The following is a 20,271-nucleotide window of genomic DNA, read 5'->3' as shown; positions in this document are numbered from 1 at the left end:
GTGCTTCTAATGCAACAAGTTTGAGGATAGAAATGTTCACTTGTGTCCTCCTATATCCCACCCACTAAGAGATGTCATTAACAAGGTATTATAATATTAGGCCTGCCACACCAAGACTGTTATTAGGCCCCATCTGGGCACAACTTTGAAAACTTTAACCAGTCTGTATTTGACCTGCTTGTAAGCATCATGTAGCCACTTCTGAACTCTGTGTTGTTAGCTTTCACCTCGGAAAGCTAACAATACTTGCTGGAGGCGCGTCTGGGTGTGTGGTTGTCCCCACTATCCTTCACTCCGCAGAGGGTCAAGTCAGTTCAGATAGATATCTCAGTAGATGAAGCCACAGATTTCAGAGGGAATTTTGGAAGTGTGATTTGTTTTATACTTATCTCAGTCAGCACATTGGGGTTGTTCACAAACAGGTTTGTTATTTTCAACTCCTGATACTAAGCTAACTGTGCTTCATGTTTTAATAACTGTCTTTACTTACATTGTCATGTAAGCAAGGCAAATACGTTTCCTATCAGGTTAAAAGAACCAGCGGTCACCTGGAGTTTAGTTACTGAAACACACATGCACAACACACAGTTTGCATCAGCAGAAAAAAAGTTACTATTGTGGCACTACAATTAAATTAGCTGATTTTCATAAGCCTTTTCTTAATTAGTTTTCTTCAGGTAACCTGATGTTTGCCTCGGCAATTAAAAACATTATTTGCAAATAATAATTTCTTAAGGTCTTAAGGTAAAGTTAGCTACTCTTGCAGTTACATAAGTTCTGTTTCTTGTATGACTCTTCACAGCAATGAAATGCCTCGATTCTAACAAGTGTTACTGTTTCAAGGGAATAAAAGCAAAATAAGTTGACTGTGCAGTTATGGATGCAGTCATTGGAAAAGGACATACAATTGTGTGTGAACACATGACCAAGAAGAAAGAAAACACCAGCAATGACCATAAAGTAGCAACAGTTCCTCATATCATTCCAGGAGTCCACCGTTCTACAGTGAGAATGCAACAGTAGAAAGTTGTAGCCAATTACAAGAAAGTTTTCCCCAAAGATAAACGGAAACCCAAATATTGCAATGTTACAAGACACTGCCAAGTCAAAATCTTCATGTCAGACTCTACAGGATTCAGCTAGATGGTAAAGAAAACGTATGAATTATAAGAAACGGTTGCATTTAATCTCTACAGAATATTGTATACATTTTTAAATTAGCTTTTTTTTTTGTTGGCATCAGGACACTTTTGTGACCAAAGAGTAGATGTTATACCATAATGCACAGTAAGATGCTTGGAGTAAAACATGGAAGAGAAGGAATGGTGACTTGGGTTTGTTTTGAAGCCACAGGAGTTGAACCTCTTGCAGTCAATGAGCCAACCAAGCGCCTAACTAGAGTATCCAGGAGTCTTTGCATTATCAGTAGCAACATAGTACTCAAAATAGCATCAAATCTATAACAACAAAAATTCCAGATTCTCAGTCAAAGTCCAGAACTAGTGCTGACTCAGATTAAATGTTTCTCAATAAACAATCCAATCCTGTAAAGAATGGTCGGTCAAGGGTCAGCAACATCCATGTTGAATACTGTCAAGACTGTACCACAATTAATGGAAATGTCAAAGAGTCTGAAAACTAAACTACAGTAAATACTCTAAACTGGCTTCACAGATTTAGGTTTTCTCATAGTTTCTAATAACTGGATCTACTCTATCAGTCACAATCAGCACAGGCCATCAAGGTCAGGCTGCTTTAGCACCAGACAAGTATCACTAGTTTCCCTTATTCAAAGATTTAATTTTCAGTCCAACGTACAGCAGACACCCGCATTTTTCAACTCGGCACACCACCTTTGCATTTCGCATGCGCTCCATTTGGAGGTTCTGATTGGCGAATTTTGTCAAAATGAACGCCAGTCCAAATCTCCTTGAGAGAGGTCAATAAGATATTGCAGAAAGCCTGAATAATGCATGAGCAGCAACCAGTGTGCTTTATGAAGCCATGGGAATGGAGTCCCACAGGTGGTTCGCACTTATTACCAGCTTTTCTGTAGAGCTGATTATTTAGAAGAGCAGAGTGTCTGTGTCACTATATGACGACTTTGTCTCAAAACTCTCTGCACTTGCCAGATCGGTTCGTTATGTACTTCCACAGGAAACTAATTAATGGTCTCAGTGCCTGAAATAATGGCCAATTTAGTTGCTTTCTAAGCAATTTTGGACAAGTTCCATTTATAGTTAGGTTCCTAGTGCATCAAGGTATTCTGAACACCAATAACATAGTGATACAGTCATTCTACCCATATATAGCCATATTTATAATTTTCCTTAAATTCATTGATTGATCATATCGTTTGTTCCTGATCATTTATTCTGTATCCCAGCATTCTAAGTGACTGTCGCCCCACAGGGGGCATATGCAGTGATTAAAATATTTGCAATAGTAAGTAGAGCACTTATGTAGCATAGCATGAAATGGGTCACAACTGTTTGGATCATCAGAAATGAAGTCACTTTAATGTGAGCTGAAGAGAACATTTAATTCTATTACATGTCTATAAATGAACCATCTCTCTCTGGGGTCAGAAAATATTATTGTCTTGCAATGTGTACAGGAAAATGTGATTGGTTGCATGTATTAACAGCAACACATTGTGTAAGTTACAGTCTCTACACCGCATTGAAGGTTTTTCTATCCAGGTCAGTTTTATTCTGTATAGCAGGCTCTTTCATAAAACTCCAGCTGATTTTTTATCTGGGTGTTTTTCAATTATTTCCCCTGTTATTTGTTGGATTGGATCCAACAAAACAGGGGTTAAATTATTCAGGAGGACTGTTTACTAATTGGGTGAGTTTTTAAGGCAGTCGGTTGTACTCGATTTAATCTGAAGGGGTATCAAAGTAAACGGAGCTGGAAACAATGGCACACTTTGCCATACTTAACATGGTGTCCTAATTTTTTTTTTTCCCACATTACTGTAGAGGTCTTTCTTTTCTTTTCCTGGAAGGTTTGGGGAAGACAAGTACCTCCCTTTATGACAAGCAGAAGAACATTTCAAGGTTAAAGGTTTTCAGTTAACGCTGAGCGTGCAAACCACGAGGGAATGAAACTCAATGGAGCAGCAAGGCTCAGGCTTTCCCTGTTCTGCTGTAATTATGGTGATTATTAATAATAGCCGCCACCTTCACACATTAGCCATGTTGCCTCTAGGCTGAGCTGATTGGCACCTGTACTGGGACAAATACTTTGGTTAAATAAGAAAACCTTGTGGCCCTGCAGCCAGCTGGTGAGGTGCAGCAAGACATTTGTGAGGCTTTGGTGTTACAGGAATGAGACCGAAAAAAAAGAAAGCAAGATTTCTGACCAGCAGCTGGAAGTTGATGCATGTCTGAAGGAGAATATTTTTGGATTTATAAGGCACAAACACAAATAGGAGTATGGCCAACACAAAGAGCGGGCTGCATGGTGTTTCCCGAACGCTAGCTAACAATCCACCCTGCTACTACAGAGGGGAGACAGCGCTCACCACCAGAGGCTGTTTCTGGGATGTGTACACACAGGTGCTCCAGCTTAGCAACAGTGCATCACAAAGAACTGCAGTGGTGTTCGCGAGCTTTGATCTCAGCTTGAACGCGCCGCTTACTTTCTCGGCGCTATTATCAGGAATTATCTAAAATCCTGGGTGTTTAATGGAACTTTTGATATAAATGTTAACACATTTCCAAAATTTGAGAGTTTGATCATCGTGACGGGAGGCGCAAGTGATGTCTTGTAATCTTTTGGATGTTGTCATGCTTTGATGGCAAGATACTTGGCTGGAAATAATTAATTAAGATATTTACCGTCAAATGAATCACATCCAGCACAGAAGGTTTTGCTTTACATAAAGCACACATTTTCATGTGTTGACAAGGATCTGCAAAATATTCTGGTGTAAAACTGCCAGAAAAATAGATGCTTATTGTACAGTAAGAGAAGATCTACACCACACACCAATCCAAACACCACCATGTATACAAAAAAATAAAAACAGTGAATGATACTGCAACACAGCATTTGCAGCACCACAGTGTGATTCAGTACTTAACAGGTCAGCAGTTTTCTAGAGAATATTTAAATAAGCATATAACAATCCTTTAAACACCTAGAGGTCCAGCATTAATAGATTAACAGCTTATTCTACTAAACAATGTTTGCAATCTTACAAATATGGCATTTTGAAAGATACATTGGTCTAAAAATGATGAAATAAGGGAAGTGTGACATGAAATATAAAGTCTTGCCTTATATTTAATGTATATGTGACACTTTCAATAAACTCTCATTCTGATTTGTATACAGAGTATGATGGTGTGGAATTCACAGTATTCTGCTCATGACCAGGTACTTTACTTTTTTGAGACGTTGTCAAATCATTTTAATGTTTTTGGCTGAATTAAAGAATTCAGCCAAACATCTGGGGATGAATCTTAAAAGGCAGTGGGAACCTCCAGTTTCAGGCATCCACCCTCACAAGTCAAATTAACTCTCTGCATAGTGCCTAATGAGATGAAGCAATGTTATTGAGTCAGTGAGTATTGTGGGCATCTGTGAAGCAGTGCCCAAGTGCAGTTTACTCCTGCTGTAATGTTTTAACTTTCACAATAAATCTGCAGTAGATGGGTTTACTGTGGAGATCAAATTGTGTAGGATATAATCTTAAATTTGTAGAAATGTGGTGTAGGAGAATTGCTTTCCTGTGGTATCATCTACCCTGACGCTATTGAAATGAAACACTGGCACAAAACAGTACAAGGAGGAGGATAAAAAATGTCACTAGCAAGATATATAAATTGCTACAAATTGCAATAGCAATAAATTGATCCAAGAATATGGTTATGCTGATTCATATTATGTTTATACATAGCAACTCTTAAAATACTTGATAGGTACAATAATAATATTTTCATAATAGTTTTTTATGATTCTTAAGTCCAAAAAAAAGCAATTAGTTAAGGTTTGGATCCAGAGTAACGAGAAATATATTGATACTTTGTAAAGCAACCATTAACCAAGTCAACTCCAAAATGCTGTTGAAAAATCAGTTCATGACTCTTTTCAGTTAAAAAACATAAGACAGCATCTGATTCCTCATTTCTAACTTAACAGTTCAGTACATGACACGGCTCTACCCAGCTACTGAAAAACAAAACTGCAAATCAGATGCCAAGTATCACTGAAAGGAAAAACAGCAACTTAGTTGTCTTAATTCACACTGTGGTAATCAGACATTAAAATGTCTTGCTGCACAATATTCTTCATACTGTTCATATTTATGTTTTTTGGGGGGCACGAGGGGATTTATGGAGTTGATAGCATTTACAAAAAAAGCATTTTCTGGTCACAGTCTTTCAATAGTTTACATTTCTGAGTGAATGTCTAGTTTTAAAGATAATGTCTTGTTGTCCTAACAACCTAAGGAGATGAATGGAGTGGAAACTGGGTAAGTTGTGATTTGCCTACAGTTTTGTGCCTGACTAGAAGGAATCTGCAATGATAATACTGACTTCAGTTCCACGGTTTGCTTGTGCCTAGAGAACGGCTGATTCTGATTCAAGGCTGATCGATTGGGGCATCTCTAGCTGTGTCAGCAACATTGACGTAAGCGAGACTGCTGCTTCCAAACTATAAGTAGATCAAGTCTCTGAGCTTTAGCCTTTTAGCACTGATTTAAAGTTAAAGGCACATTTAGCTCCCCGAGAGGTTTTCACTGTTGCTGTTAAAGGTTTTTAAAACAAGACATCTGGAGGTTTTCTGGCACCTTCCTATAGGGGTATCATGCTACAAGCCTTCTGTAGTTCACACTTTTCTCACTTTCTTGCACCGTCTTATCATGCAGGAGGTGGGGGGGAAACAAATTCATAATTGATGACACTGTAGCTCAAAAGAAGGAGGCTGACACTGCACAGACAGCAAGGAAGGAAGAACCGACTGAAGTTTCTAGAGAACTGAAAAGGACAGTGAGCACCGACCACTGTGAATAACCAATTGGTGCATTCATTTATCGCCTGGCTCCAGAGATACAACAGTGCCAAAGTAGCTGGGTTCCACTCAGCACTGTGCTACATTTATACATCACCATGTGTTGATGCTATTTGCCCATTAAAGAACTATACGTTACTGGTTTTGACTTGCCTTTAAATTCTCCATACTCTAACTTATCAGTGATACACATGTACATTTATTTAATGAATACTTCATTGGGTTTGTTTATAAATACATTCTATTTATATTTTAAAATGTCAAACAAATTGAGTAGCAATATCTACTTCATGTACAAATAAGTTTTAGAATGACATATGTCCATCTGTCTTCTGTTCTTATAACTGCAAGTATTTTTAAAATGTAACAGCTGTTATGATTAATTGCATATGCAGCTCTAATGAACAAAGTCTCATTGCATGGCAACAGTTTTTCTTCAATCCCTTCACAAAGGTACACAGTTGTGTGGTAAACTTAAGATGGTAAAGCCACATTTTCCTTAGCAACAATAAAACAACATCAAAAGCTCAATCTCTCATCTTTGCAGATTTTCTTTTGCAGTTGTGCGTTTTGCTGTTTTGGAAAAGTTTTGATTAACCAACTATTATAATGACACAATATAATTTTTAATTTATCTAAACAGTTTCTCCATTTGAGTGCTAAACTACAGTATGCCATGCTGTTTTTTTGAATAATTTGCCACGCTCTGCCAGAGTTGTTTAGTGGCGACGGAGCAAAAATAGAAGTGACGCTTTCACACAGAAAATACTTATTACACACAAAGTGATGGTAAAACAGAAGCACGCCGTCAGTTAATTGGGTTTTACCAAATAGATGACTGAAACATTGGCAAGTAAAAAAAAAAAAACTTGGCAAAGTGTTTAAGGATTTAACCCTTAGCTACAAAACCAATACACCTTAGATTTCACCATCATTTCACAAAAAGAACAAAATGTTAATTATACCTTTGTTGTAACAATGCTTCTTGGTAAAAACAAAAAATGTATTTTTTGGAAAGCCTGTTTATTTCCCCTCTTAACGATGCTGGTTTTGTTAGGAAAATGCATTTGTAGGATTTTTCATCAGTCCCACCTATGAAAAAAAAAATGGCCATATTCTTCTTGCCAATGCCCAATAGCTTATTCACAGCAGCTACAGTCTACAGCTTACAGATCTGTGTTCTTTCATTCTTCATCACATGAGATTAAAAACTGCTAAGAGTGTCAGACCAGGAGTCCCAAGCCGTGGTTCAAGTCTAGTCCAAGTACGTCGTCTTTTACTTGTGCAACTTCATTCCAACTTGAGTCAGAGTTTCAAACTTGAGATGTCATCCTTGTATTAAGTTAATACAAAAAAATTAATTGTAAAATTATATGTATATGCCTGTATAGTAAAGATCAGCATATACATCCTGGGGGATAGGGGGTTGTGATATAATTTGAATCCTGGAAATTGTTGGTAAGCAGTAGCAAACACTGTTAGCCAATCCTGGGTAATGAAATTTCAGCTAAAATAAGGAGTTTTAATGCAGTAAAAGCACATTTACATTTTATCTAAACATCTAATTTTAAATGTAGTCTACCTATTGCAGTACAACTGAAAGCCAAGTTAGTATTCAATGAGAAAAAATAGATATGCAAGTATAAGGGTCTGTTTCTATTAGCTTATTTTTCCTGCACTGCAGCTGCTGTATTAACACACATCAATAAAACTGTGATTCTGCTGGTCCATTGATATCCATCCATCCATTTTCTGAACACCCTTGTCCCTCAGTGGGGTCGGGAGGGGTGCTGGTGCCTATCTCCAGCTAACGTTCCGGGCGAGAGGCGGGGTACATCCTGGACAGGTCGCCAGTCTGTCGCAGGGCAACACAGACACACAACCATGCGCACACACACACATACATACCTAGGGGCAATTTAGACAGACCAATTAACCTAACAGTCATGTTTTTTTTTGGACTGTGGGAGGAAACCGGAGTACCCGGAGAAAACCCACGCATGCACAGGGAGAACAGGCAGACTCCATGCAGAAAGACCGGGGCCGGGAATCGAACCCAGAACCTTCTTGCTGCACGGCAACAGCTCTACCAACTGCGCCACTGTGCAGCCGGTCCATTGATATTTTTATTGTTATTGTTGTAGCTTAGAAAAAGATACGGCCGAGACGCCACACCATTCGATTGTATCACAGCGTCTTTGAGCAGTGGAGAGACAAACAGACACAGATTTATTCAAAAGTAATGGGTTTAATAAACAGATGCTGGCAGGAGCTGGCACACATCTGCTGCACTGTTGCTTTCCTTCTACCAGCACCACCAAATTATGTTCACTTTTCACTGAGCAGCAGGAGGCTGACACATCAGAATTTGGACAAAGAATGGCTTTTAATCAATCTGGGGCAAATTCAGTAAGAATAAAGAAAGTAAGCTCAGTCGACGACAGATATGCATCACGTGATCAAGTCAAGCAGTCAAATTCACAAAATGTTGCTTTTTTCAAATTCCTTTTTTTTAAATTGTAATTGATTGAGCACACAATCAGTTGTTTCAAGGTGCAATTGTTTTCATGCTGCAAAATAATGAAGAAATCATACTTTGCTGGATCTATCCATGTCTGATTTCTTTGCCTGATTTTTTTTTTTTTTTATGCTTATCCACAGGAAACACCTGCACTGCATTCATAGGAGCAGAGGAAGATTGTGTTGGTTCAGAGATGACAGTGGGTAGGGGTAAACAAAGAACAGGAGGCAAGGATTTTAGCTTTCTATTTTTAAATATTTCAGCAAATGCTCTGCTGTCACTGTTACTTATCTCGCCATGTATGTTAGCATCTCAGTAAAGATGTTGTAGATAAATGGAAGTTCAAATTACAAGCCTGTTCCCTTTTGGAAGAAGGTTTGTTGCTGCCTGTTTCGTACCGGGTGTGCATACATGGATGAAGGGTGCAGGATTCACACTGACTGACTCCATGATAACAATATGTTCCTTTTGCTATGTCATGTTATTTTTTTAAGTTATGCTTTTTATATTTAAAGCTTAAACAAGGTTTATCGCTCTAAGTGCCCCTGTGGTCAAATCATTGACTATTATCTTAATTTTTCAGATAATAGTGTGGGCTTCTGACAGCTCCAAGATTTCTAAATATAGACTTGAATTGAATCTTCATCAGCACAGACAGAGCATCTGCATAGCATCACAGAAGGTAAAATAACATTATGAATGGACTATTTATGGGTAGTGCAGTTTAGACAACATAAACTGACCAGGTGTCACAGGTCAATGTGGCAACATCTGTTGATTTTCTTGTGATAAATTAAAATGGAAAATGTCTTCAGGTTACTTTTACCACTGTCCAAAATTAAGGTTAAATATCCAGGCTTTGATAACACTAGGCCTGTGTTTTTTATTATTATTATTGTTCAGTTGTGGTCTTCATGTCACTTCAAATATGTTCAAAAAAGCATGATGATTACTACTGGAAACTGTACTTGACATTTCAGGGACACCATACAGAAAAGCTGGCTCTGTATATACCTTTAAGTTCTGGAAGCTAACCAAGCGCTTTGCTGCCACCCTGAAGACTAGAATTAAAAAGTACCACTTTAGCCCAAGTTTTGTAACATTTCTCTAGAAGTCAGCAAAACTCTCTGAACAAGGGGTTTCCTGATCCCGCAAGAACTTGTTTCAGTGGTAGGAAATCTCAAAGCAGGCACTCCTTCTGCACCGGTCTGTGAGCCATAACTCTAACTTCCTGTCAGCTCCCGGGTCACAAATGATGCTCTGTTTGGAATTTTTTTCCTTGACTGATTGATTTAATTACATCAACAATGTAATCTGGGTGTAAAGTTAAAAATGTCTGTGCATCTGCACTATGTGGTTGGGTGTGTGAATTGTAATCTCTCAAAATGACACATGGTCTTCAGATTTTGCTGTCACCGTTTTGAAAAACTAGCCAAAAATAGAAAATATTCAGTTAACGCCACCTCTGTTGTAATGGGGACAATGAGTAATTGAGAGGAGCTTTCTATCTAAAGCGACATAAAAGCAGAGTAATTTTTTTTCAGCAGATTTGAGGCAAGCTTATTGAGTAATAGATTTTAAATGGGAAAGGAAAAAAACTTTTTTGCCATTGGCATCCACCCATCTGTTAATTTGTTTATGTGCACATAAACAAATGGTCTTTTTTTTTGTTGGAAAGTAGTGAAGTCTAATTATTTCATGTGTAGTTTCTGTATCTTCTTTAAAGTAGCTTTAATCTTTATAAAGCTAATGTGTGGCTAATTTTAACTTCTTAAATTAGCGTTGGACTGCTTCTTAAGAAATAAACTTTAGTAATTTACCTGTCACATTGCCCCTATCAAGTTCGGCAGATCATTCCTCCATTAAGTGCAGATTACTGGTTTGATCGGTTCATGTGTCAGACGCCTTCAGAAAAAAAATCCATCTTGCGGCAGGGGACATAAATGTTTGACTGTGCGTTGGCTGCTGCATTGTGGATAAAAGAGACACCAACAGAATGAAGAGATTCGCTATGCACATCGCCTCGGGTGGATTGTGCCAGTTGCTAAAGAAGGAGACTTTTTTTTTTTCTTCCCATTTCTTTCTCAAGACCAGAATAAGCTTCCTCGAAAACTGACACTTTGGCTGAATGCTGCTAACTCTGCTACTAGTAATCTCCAATAATATCACCCTGGAAGCTGCAGTGGTACATTTCACATTTAGCATTTATCCCCCTCCCCGCCCCCCTACGTTTTTACCCCCTGCCGACGTGCTCTGGCTTCCCCTTGGCAGAGCTGTGCAGCACTCTGCAGTACCTGCAGTTGCTCAGCTAAAGGGCAAACAGACAAAGAGGCAGAGGCGATTATCTGTGTCTCATCCAGAGGCAGCACACAGCAGTCATCTATTATGGAGCCTCTATGTGATGTTGGAGCCTTTCACAGGAGCCACAAAAGACTTGAGATTATTGAGATTCCCCTGATAGCTTTGCCATTGTTAGCGATATTAATATATTGCAGCGAGTGTGAAATATCTGTGCAGCGAACCTGCAAAACAAAGCAACTGTTGTGCTGTTGCACTCCGCGAGCGCTCGGCAAATACAACCTGATAAACTTGAAGCAGTGACTTACACAGAGTCATGTAAACCAACTCCTTTTGACTTTCAACTGCTGTCACACGTGCTCAGGTTGTAATGAGCTGGTTGTATTTGTCCAAACAAAGACACTTTTTGGTTTTCACAAATCTTCAATGGTGTTTAAAAAGATCATAATCAATGCACATTAAAACTGGTCCAGTGTTTTTGTAGTTCTCCAACTGTGCTTTTAGTAATTTATTCTCCATGTAAATTGCAAAGTTTTGGTTCAGTCAGTTCAAGTGTTTAAAATGTGAACTCCAGCTAATCAGCTGCACACTACATTCTTTAAATAAAAGTGTGAAAACGTTTTATTTAGAGCCAGCACAAAACACATGTAACTTAATTGCTTCTGGCCAACACTGTTAACAATGACTAAAAGTCTTTTTAAAATATTCTTCTCACTGTGTCTCCAATTAAATGAGGAGAGGGTAAGAAGATCTTATTATTTTACACTTAAATACTGGCGTAGTTCTTATGAAATCAAAGTCTATTGTATGAAATTCTACTGACTTGCTAAATCAGCCAATAAAACTGCATGGGAGGGTGAATCAGATCAGTTTTTAAGACTTCTATATTTAAGTGGAAAAAGGAAGCAGCTCCTGAATTGTCCTGCCGTTTGGTGCAGTTGACAGACTGCTTATCTGTTCGCCAACAACCCACAGTTACATAAACACTGAAGAAGCCTCAGCCATTTTTAAATTATTCAACTGGTGTCATTTTGGAGGCTTGGAGAAAAGAAACATGACAGGGTGGCAGAAAAGATATAAATGATTTGTAAGCTCTGTGAGAATACTGTGACTGGCTGTTGGCTGCTACTTGAAAGAGGCAACCCTTTTTTGTTTTCTTGACTATTCGTAATGCGTTTATTCCCATCTAATCACAGGAAATGTAAAATACTAATACAGGTCATACGTGAATTGAATAATTCTGTTCTTAGCAGAAAACTAGAAATTCACAGTTTGAGTCAAATAAAGCTTTTATTCTTATTGCTAAAAATATAATTTTTTAACTGTTTTTTTTTTTTTTTATTAGAAGTACATCAAATTACACCAAGTGCTCAATTCTGGAATGAGTTTACACTGACTGCTGATTCTTTGTAACATGTTTTGTTTATGTATTTAAAAAAAAAGAAATTTGTTAGTTTCCCACAGAAATAGCTAAAATCTTCTTTTGCTCTCGTTAGCTGGTGTATTGTTCCACCTCTAGCAATAACCCAAAATATCCCCCTTGAAATCCAATCAGTTGGCATCTTTAGCTATTTTGTAACTCTAGAGTTGTCAGCTACAAGCATATAAACAAGAGGGTATCAAGGTTAAAGTATATGCCTTCATATTCAGCATTCATAATGGCTTACTCTTATGTCAGCATTCAAAATTATGTGCTGAGAGAAAACTTCAGCTTGTGCCACTAGACCTCATTACAGCCTGAGTGCTCAGTGTTTTAGCTTGTGAATCAAAATCATGCAAAAGCACATAGTGCAATGCACTATTATACTATTAGAGGCAGTTAAAAAAAATCTAACTCCACTTCATTAATTGCTACACACCAGTTTTGATTGAATGAAACGTGTTTTACAGCAAGTTAATTATGTGTAAAGTAGAAGTTTAAAGCAGAAAAGGCTTCTTACAACTCCTAACAAGAACAATCAGCGCCTCTTTGATAAAATAGCCAATTGTTTGATAGCGGTGATTTCAGTTGAGACGAAATGCCTTTTCCCCCCCTCTGCTCACTCTCTGTTTGGTCTCCATGTTTGAAATGTATTAGTTAGAGGTTTTTCAACTATAATTGGTATGTGCCACAATGCGCACACAACTTTCTGCCATTATTTTATTCAATCCTTTTAATACAAAACAATTTAAAAAAAAATAGTGGGAGTAATTATAAAGAACCTTGAATTAACTGGAATGAAGCACAATGAATTCATGAGTGAAGAGATTGTCGTTTAAAGCTCAGAAAAGGAGCCGCGGTCTAATTCCGGGTGTACAAATCGCTTCACACTCATCACAGGTAACCGTCACCGACGCATTGCCGCTTTTAAATTGGCTCTTTTTATTTGCAGACTCACAAAAAAAATTACATAAAGCAATGCAATTATAGTCGCACTGCCAAGAGTGACTGAGATAACATGAGTAAGAGTCACTGTGATGGCGAAGGGCTATGCACTCTTTTTGTCACATAATATGGAAATTATTTCAGCGGGTTTGATCTCCCTGAATTTGCATAATGTCTGTGTGGCTGAGCAGCATGGGTGGATACTTATCACCTGATACTATATTTTGAGTTATTCTAATAATTAAAGGCAATAGCTTCCCTTCTGTGTGTGCTTTATTTGGCCTGATTGAGCGATTGACATTACCGTGCTAATACGGCACCGAGCGAACACACATACATGGCGAGGAGGATAATGATGTCGGGGCGGCACCGCACACTCTGCCCGTGATGGAGTGACTCATTTCCCATTAGCGGGGCCTGATTCCACATGGTTTCCTTCTTTCATAATGCCCCGACGGCCGTCTGTGCCGCCACGCCGCTCCGACTGACACCTCTTAACCAAACACACGAAATGGAATAGACACGAAGCCTCGCTGCTCATCGGCATTCAGGAGGAATCGCCCTCGCCCTGCTTTTCATGTAGGACAACAAAGGCACCATTTGTGCACATCTGAAACGTCGCTTCAAGAAACAGGACAGAGTCGAGGGGGGGGGGGGAAGACAAAAAAAATAAAAAATGGAGGGATGTCAGCCATTTCAGTTAGCTCCACATAACGAAGACAGTTCAATTAACTGCTGGGTTATAGAGAGCTCTGAAAAGTTTTAAATAAGGCCAGAATGTCCTGATCTTGTCTATCCCCCGCACAAGTGAAAGAGTGCCTTACCACAGTCATATTGAAAAATTTAGGAATTCCCCATTAAATATTGAGTTTCTTTTGCAAGAAATGTTCACAGAATGAGTTCTAATCTCATTAGAAGATCTAAATGGACATGCGTTTCCCAGCTAAATTTCCTGGTACATTTTGGATCATGTCCAAACGTTTCAATTTTATCTGTCCAAAGACAATTACTTCAGAAGTCCAGCTCTTTGTCCATGTTCTCTCTGCAAAATGTTACTCTGAAATTATTTTTTTATCAGCAAACAAAAGGATTCCCACTTGTAGACCCCCCATGAAAGTTAAATTTGTACATTTCCTTTGAAATTATAGAGGCATTCACTTTGTGTCATCAGCACAAAGAGCTCCCTCTGGGGGTTCTGAGATGACATTTTAGGGTTTGTGGAGACTTCTTCTTTTACCATCTTGTTTGCTTTCAGGGTAAGCTTGCTTAGATAGCCACACTTGGACATCTTGGTTGTTTTGACTGTCCTCCATTTGTAGACAATTTCTGAGTTCAATTTATTTGCGCAAGACTTGTTTTAATTCATAAGCTGCTCTAGTCTTCTTTACAAAGGCCTCACGCAGCTCTTTTGATCTCACCAGTGTGACAACATAAACTCAACATCAAGATTAGAGACACAAAGGGGATGTACAAGAAGAAGCTGCAATGTAAGTTGGAATATACAAGATGTGTGTTCAGGGACGAAAAATAAGCAGAATAAAAATCAGGCATATGGAAGTCTGAACAGACCCAGAAAACGTTTAACGGGTTCATTTCAGGAATCAGCTCTGCATCCTCCTCTCTTGCTTTCAGCTAACAGACGTCCCATCCAGTCAACACATGGCCTGTCACAATAACAAATTTTACTGGACAATAAATTGTCGCAGAAGTTATCGCGATAACCAATAATATTGTTGCTTTGAGACCATTTTCAAGAAATATAATGGTAAAGGAATAATGATGCACGAACATGTTCTCAAATATTAATTTTTAGTGAATATTTTAAAACTGGAACTTTAAATATCCAAACAAACGAGAAAAAAACAAATCAAATTATGAAGTCTTTGTAAACAAAATTGACAGCTAAGTCCAAAACACCAGACTGAAAACTTTTATCATCCAGTTTTTGTTAGAAAGAGAAAATCATGCAAATGAAAATGATTGAACTTGTTTTAATTTATCATCCGTTTAATTGATTTATTATGACAGGCCTAGTCGACACACAGCTTCTTGTCACACCTCATGGTTCATCTTTTGCCTCAGTCATAGATCATGTTGCTTCCTCATTGTTGTCCTCAGCCAAATCAGGAGACACTTGTGCTGCCATCATCTGCCCCTCCAGCCTGTTTGACGCAGGGCATCAGAAGAGGCAGCTGGAGAGGCTGGACAAGAACAGCACTGCAGGTCCACACTGTGTCAGCTTCAGAGTCCTTTTAACAACATGGGATTCTGCTGCACATTTTTAACTCCAGCCTGAACAAGGAGAAGGTTTGTGTGCTATGGAAGACAATACTGTCTTGTTTCACTAAGAAAGTTCGCCCGCCTGTCGCTAACAATCGAACTGTTGCGCCAACATCCCACAAATAAGGTTCTGGAGACTCTTGTTGATGCACATGGGACCATCATACAACTCAAACTCACTAGTTATATAATTTCCCAAGTGAATTTAACACAATTCAGCCAAATTTACCACATTGGAAGGTCCAGAAGACAAGCAAAGGCCTAAAGCATCACCTGGATCAATGCCTAACTAACAAACCACAGTTTTGAGACTTGATCGTTGAGTGTCTGACCAGCTGGACTGTACTCTCGCCATTTCTTTTTACTCTGTATTCCTCAGACTTTCAGTACAAGCCAGAGGCCTTTCATCCACAGAAATATTTGGATGGCTCTACATTTGTTTGTTGTATCAGAGATTGGCAAGTAGCTGAGTAAAGAGAACTGGCAGACCACTTTGTGGAATAGTGTGGGGGGGAAATGTCATCTTGAATGTGGAAAAAAGCAAAGAAGGATTGTTGATCTCAAGAGAAACAGGAATAGGTGGGACACGAAGGTGACAAAGGAGCATAGATACCCTAAAATACACCTAGACAACAGTCTAGGAGGGGAACACAACAGTGAAGTCGACTACAAACTGTACTTGTCAGGGAAGCTTAGGTCCTTTAGGTTTTGCAGCAAGATGTTGAGTATGTTGAGTGAAATTTAATCTGCCATCATGTGAAGGGGAATAGTATCAAAGTCAGTGACTTAAAATGCTGAACAAGCATTTGAGGAAAGTTGGGTCTGTGAATGTAGAGTCTTTAGAAATTAATATGCAACCCTGAGCATCTTCCTTGAATGACTTTCATACAAAGACGCTCCCATTGCCATCTAGAGTCTTTAAAGAAACTTGTATAGTAGTTTTAGTTACTATAACAGTATGAATAAAGTAATTACATGCTAGTGTTTTTAATCACTTTATTTGAATTTATGTGTGATTGTTTCACAGCTCAATACCTCCATATAACCTACTTTGTATTTAATTTCATACACAACTAGATCAGGATGTGTGTGCATGCACACACATATTAAGAAACTATCTGGTTTAAAATGAGCATCACTGGACATAGTTGGTGAGTATCAAGAGTGGAGGGATCTGAAATCTAAAAAGTGTTCAATAATCAGTCAAAACAGGAAGTGAAGGTCACGGGACTCAGGGGAAGCATCAGATATTAGAGAGCACTACTAGCACTTGACATATTTGGATCAAGGTCACATTGTGGGTTTGTTATTTTGTTTGAGGTCTTTTGGTCAAGTGCTGGTGTTAAATGTCAGTTATGATTTCTGGATGTCTCTGAATAATCCGTCAGTCATAACAAGCCTCTTGCAGTCTTTCAACAGGCACCGTTCAGTCCTTTGCTCAGAGGTGAGTCTCATTGACAAATCAGAAGCACATGGTTTTCACTTATGTGAAAACCACAGTTTGGGGGGTTGCAGATTTGTGATCTGTTTGTGTAGAAAAGTAGAAAAATACAAAACTGAAAAGGAAGGAATAAACTGAATTTCCTACAAGAAAATAATTTATATATATTCTTCTCTTTACAGATTTCCTTACATCTAAAAACGTCCAGTGTTTTTTCTCTTTAACATCTGACTCGTGGTTTGCTTTAAATTCTCTGTTTGATATGAACCTTTGAAAGGAAGAAATCAAGTATGCACAAGTGAACTACTGCAGAAGGTCTTAACAACCCAGAGAGGCATGTACAGATGGCGAAATTTATGCCACACAGGTTGGCGGTTGCGCAGAGAAAAGCTAATGTGTCTATGATGCAGTGTCTGTGTCTGGTGACCTTTGCTCACAATTCAGACGGACTGCCAGGCCGTCCAGTTCATAACGTTGCCACTTATTGCATTCGGTGATCGTTCTAGATCGCCAGATCCTTGCAAATTCAATCATCTACTCCATTTCACTTGTCTGCATGTGTATTAAATAATGGCAACATTAAGCCATAGCAAAACAACGCGATTGAACTTGAAACATGACAATGTCAATACAGCAAGCCATTACCAGATAATGATTTTAACAGTTTACCCAGTGATTGTTTCTTTATCAGTTCAGTAAGTAAATATATTTCATTAAATCCAGATAAGAGGCAGGATTAAATAAGTGTTCACCTCTTCCTACTCCTTTTCAAACAGAAAAGTAGCAGTAAAAAAATTATTTTGTCCTTGGTTATGTCTGCACATGTTCTCCTTTCTACTGCTTGCTTGTTCTATTGTTCTATAAAACCTGCTTGAAATAAATAAATACAAACTTCCCCTTAAAAAATGTCCAAGGGGTTCACGTACGTCTAGGCTAAATTTGGCAGGTATTTGGTTTAAAAGTGAATGATTTTCATATTAAAGGTTCAACTTACATTTCAATGTTCTATGACTGCATCCAAGTGGTCAGATAATAGCTGAATTAACAAGAAAGTAAGTCAGTTTCAAGCTTACAGCATACTGAAGTGAGCATAGGACAGACTCAATATTTTGCCCATGTTGCAATAGTAGTTTAATCAACTTTGCAGTAGAGGCATGCAAGCATGTTATACATGTCCTAGAAATGTGTTGCAGTTGTGTTTAATGGTTAAATTATGCTCACCACAATGTCATCTGCAAACCATGAAATCATTTCCTCCCAAAACCATTGAAACAAAAGGCATATGTTGTAATGGAAGTAAAATTATTTTTTGACGTCGTTTTTGACAAAGGGAATAAAAATACATGAAAAATAAAGAATTCAAACCCCCTGAATACCTGACCTTTGAGTGAAGATTAGAAAGCAACATGCTCTGAATGCTTCTTCCACTTAAAGCATGCATGATTTAAAAGATGGACTCATGGTTCAGCAAACACCACAAGCCTAAAGAGGGAAGTCAAATGGCAAAACAACAGCTAAGGTGGAGCTAATTGGCTGGGAAGAAAACATAAAAGCAGAATTTTCTCTGTTCCAGAGAGGGAAAGAGAAAAAAAAATAAATTTACAGCCCACTAACAGGCTCTGAGAGGAAGACAGCGGCCCATCTGCCTCTGATCACAGCCTGTAGAGAGGCAACACTTGTGCCGCTCTGGTGTGGGGTTTGGTGTAAGCTCCTTTGTACCCGGAATGAATAAGAAGATTCTTCAATATGGGTTGAGAACCCAGAGATAAGTTAAAAGCTTAATGACAAAATGTGTAACCATGGCATTCATGTGAGCGGGGCTCCTTAACTCTTCCGCTGCTTGTAGCTACAGGAGTACTCGAGATAAGCATTGTGCCAATGCTCTCAGTGGATCTGCCCTGCTTCTACCTCTGAAAATAGCACTATAAGGAGGTCTTCTTGAAATAGTCTCATATCACATCCTGGTACCTCACTTCCACGTACCGCAGGGCCCATACATGCAGCACCAGCGTTCGGAGCCCAGATGAGGTTCAAATGATGGACAGCCCCAGCAGGCGTAATGATGTTTAAATTACAAACGGGTTACTATCGCAATGTTTTCTCCCTCGGGGCTGTCGGAGCAAACTCATTTCATAAACACAATGATCCCTAAAATATTCATAACAAACAAGAAAATGGGGTCAGACGCCCTCCTCCTTCTCATCTATCGCGTTTTTCTTTTAAGCACATTTATTATACCCACTAATGACTTATAGGATCACAGCATCACAACAATGCCTATAAGGTTTGGTCTTTTGCAAGTGCTCAGACAAATTGGAGGTTTTGTACAACAAAGGCAGGAATTATAATGGTATGCAGCCAAGACAATTTGTATTGAGGCTGATAGTGCACTGAGGACAATGATAAAGTGCTGTAATAAAATTCAAACAAAAGCCAGTAAGACAGACGAGAGGAGACTTACAGCTCGGAGAGTTGGAGGTGCTGGAAGAGCTGCCATGACAGGGTGGTTAGCGGATTCTTCGACAGGTTTCTGTGGGGAAAATGAAAAGCAAAAGAGAGCGATAAATGTAATTTACTTTATTCATAATTACCCATATTCCATCTTGTTTACAGCACCTTTTCTACATGAATATCTGATGTATTTTTGTTTAAAATGTCCCTTAAAGCTTTTTTTCCCCCCTTGGCTTACTTAAAAAAAAAACACATACAAAAAGTGAAATAGTACAGCTACTTCTTTCACATTTTGGTAATCGTATGTGACAAAGTGGCTAAAATTGTACTTCTTCACCACTTGTTCCTTAAACATACTTCTAATTTATTTCATATTTCTATAGTTATCTTAAACATTGAGGTTGTAACTTTGCTTCACTTACTATCCCGGGTGTGTTTGTTGTAGCATTATTTAGCAGTTTACGTGCTTTTTTTAAAGCCAGCTCTACTGAATTATTAGATAACTTTGAATGTTTCTCTGTTAAAAGGTGAATTTCTAGTACATTACTTGGTTTGTTTCTTTTACACTCACCATTGTTTGTCCCTTTACATTAGTGGTGTCAAACTCCAGTCCTCACGGGACAGTGTCTCTCTGCTTAGCACACCTGGCTCCAATATTAGCTTATTAGCAGAGCTCCGAAGAGCGTGGCTGCATGCTAGTGAGACAGTTTAGCTATTTAGTTCAAGTGTGTAGGACAAGAGACAATCTAAAGGTTGTGGGACTCGAGGTCTGCAGTTTGAAACCACTGGCTTAGATTCTACAACCATAACCATACACATAATATAAGGATAGACGCCACATGGACCGCTCTCGCCTATTGTCGCTGACGAGACTTAGGGTGGCCATCTTGG

General features: G+C 38.6%; 1 protein-coding gene and 1 long non-coding RNA gene across 4 annotated transcripts in view; one reads left to right on the top strand and one right to left on the bottom strand.

The window, feature by feature from the left end:
* LOC106955642 (NT-3 growth factor receptor-like) overlaps positions 1–20,271 on the bottom strand; it is a 279,074-nt gene that overhangs the window by 113,542 nt on the left and 145,261 nt on the right. For all 3 annotated transcript variants that reach the window (XM_015045929.1, XM_015045928.1, XM_015045930.1), the window contains exon 4: positions 19,391–19,459. In XM_015045929.1, coding sequence (XP_014901415.1) covers positions 19,391–19,459 — 69 coding nt within the window. The remainder of the gene's footprint in view (positions 1–19,390; positions 19,460–20,271) is intronic.
* LOC106955643 (uncharacterized) lies at positions 5,510–5,889 on the top strand. Its single transcript, XR_001426624.1, has 2 exons — positions 5,510–5,745; positions 5,792–5,889. It is a non-coding gene; the product is annotated as an uncharacterized LOC106955643 (long non-coding RNA).

This window comes from Poecilia latipinna, unplaced genomic scaffold (assembly GCF_001443285.1).
Source record: "Poecilia latipinna isolate Pla-1442-1.1 unplaced genomic scaffold, P_latipinna-1.0 Scaffold755, whole genome shotgun sequence".
NCBI classification, from domain to species: domain Eukaryota; kingdom Metazoa; phylum Chordata; class Actinopteri; order Cyprinodontiformes; family Poeciliidae; genus Poecilia; species Poecilia latipinna.
This window is presented reverse-complemented; position numbering and strand designations above follow the sequence as displayed.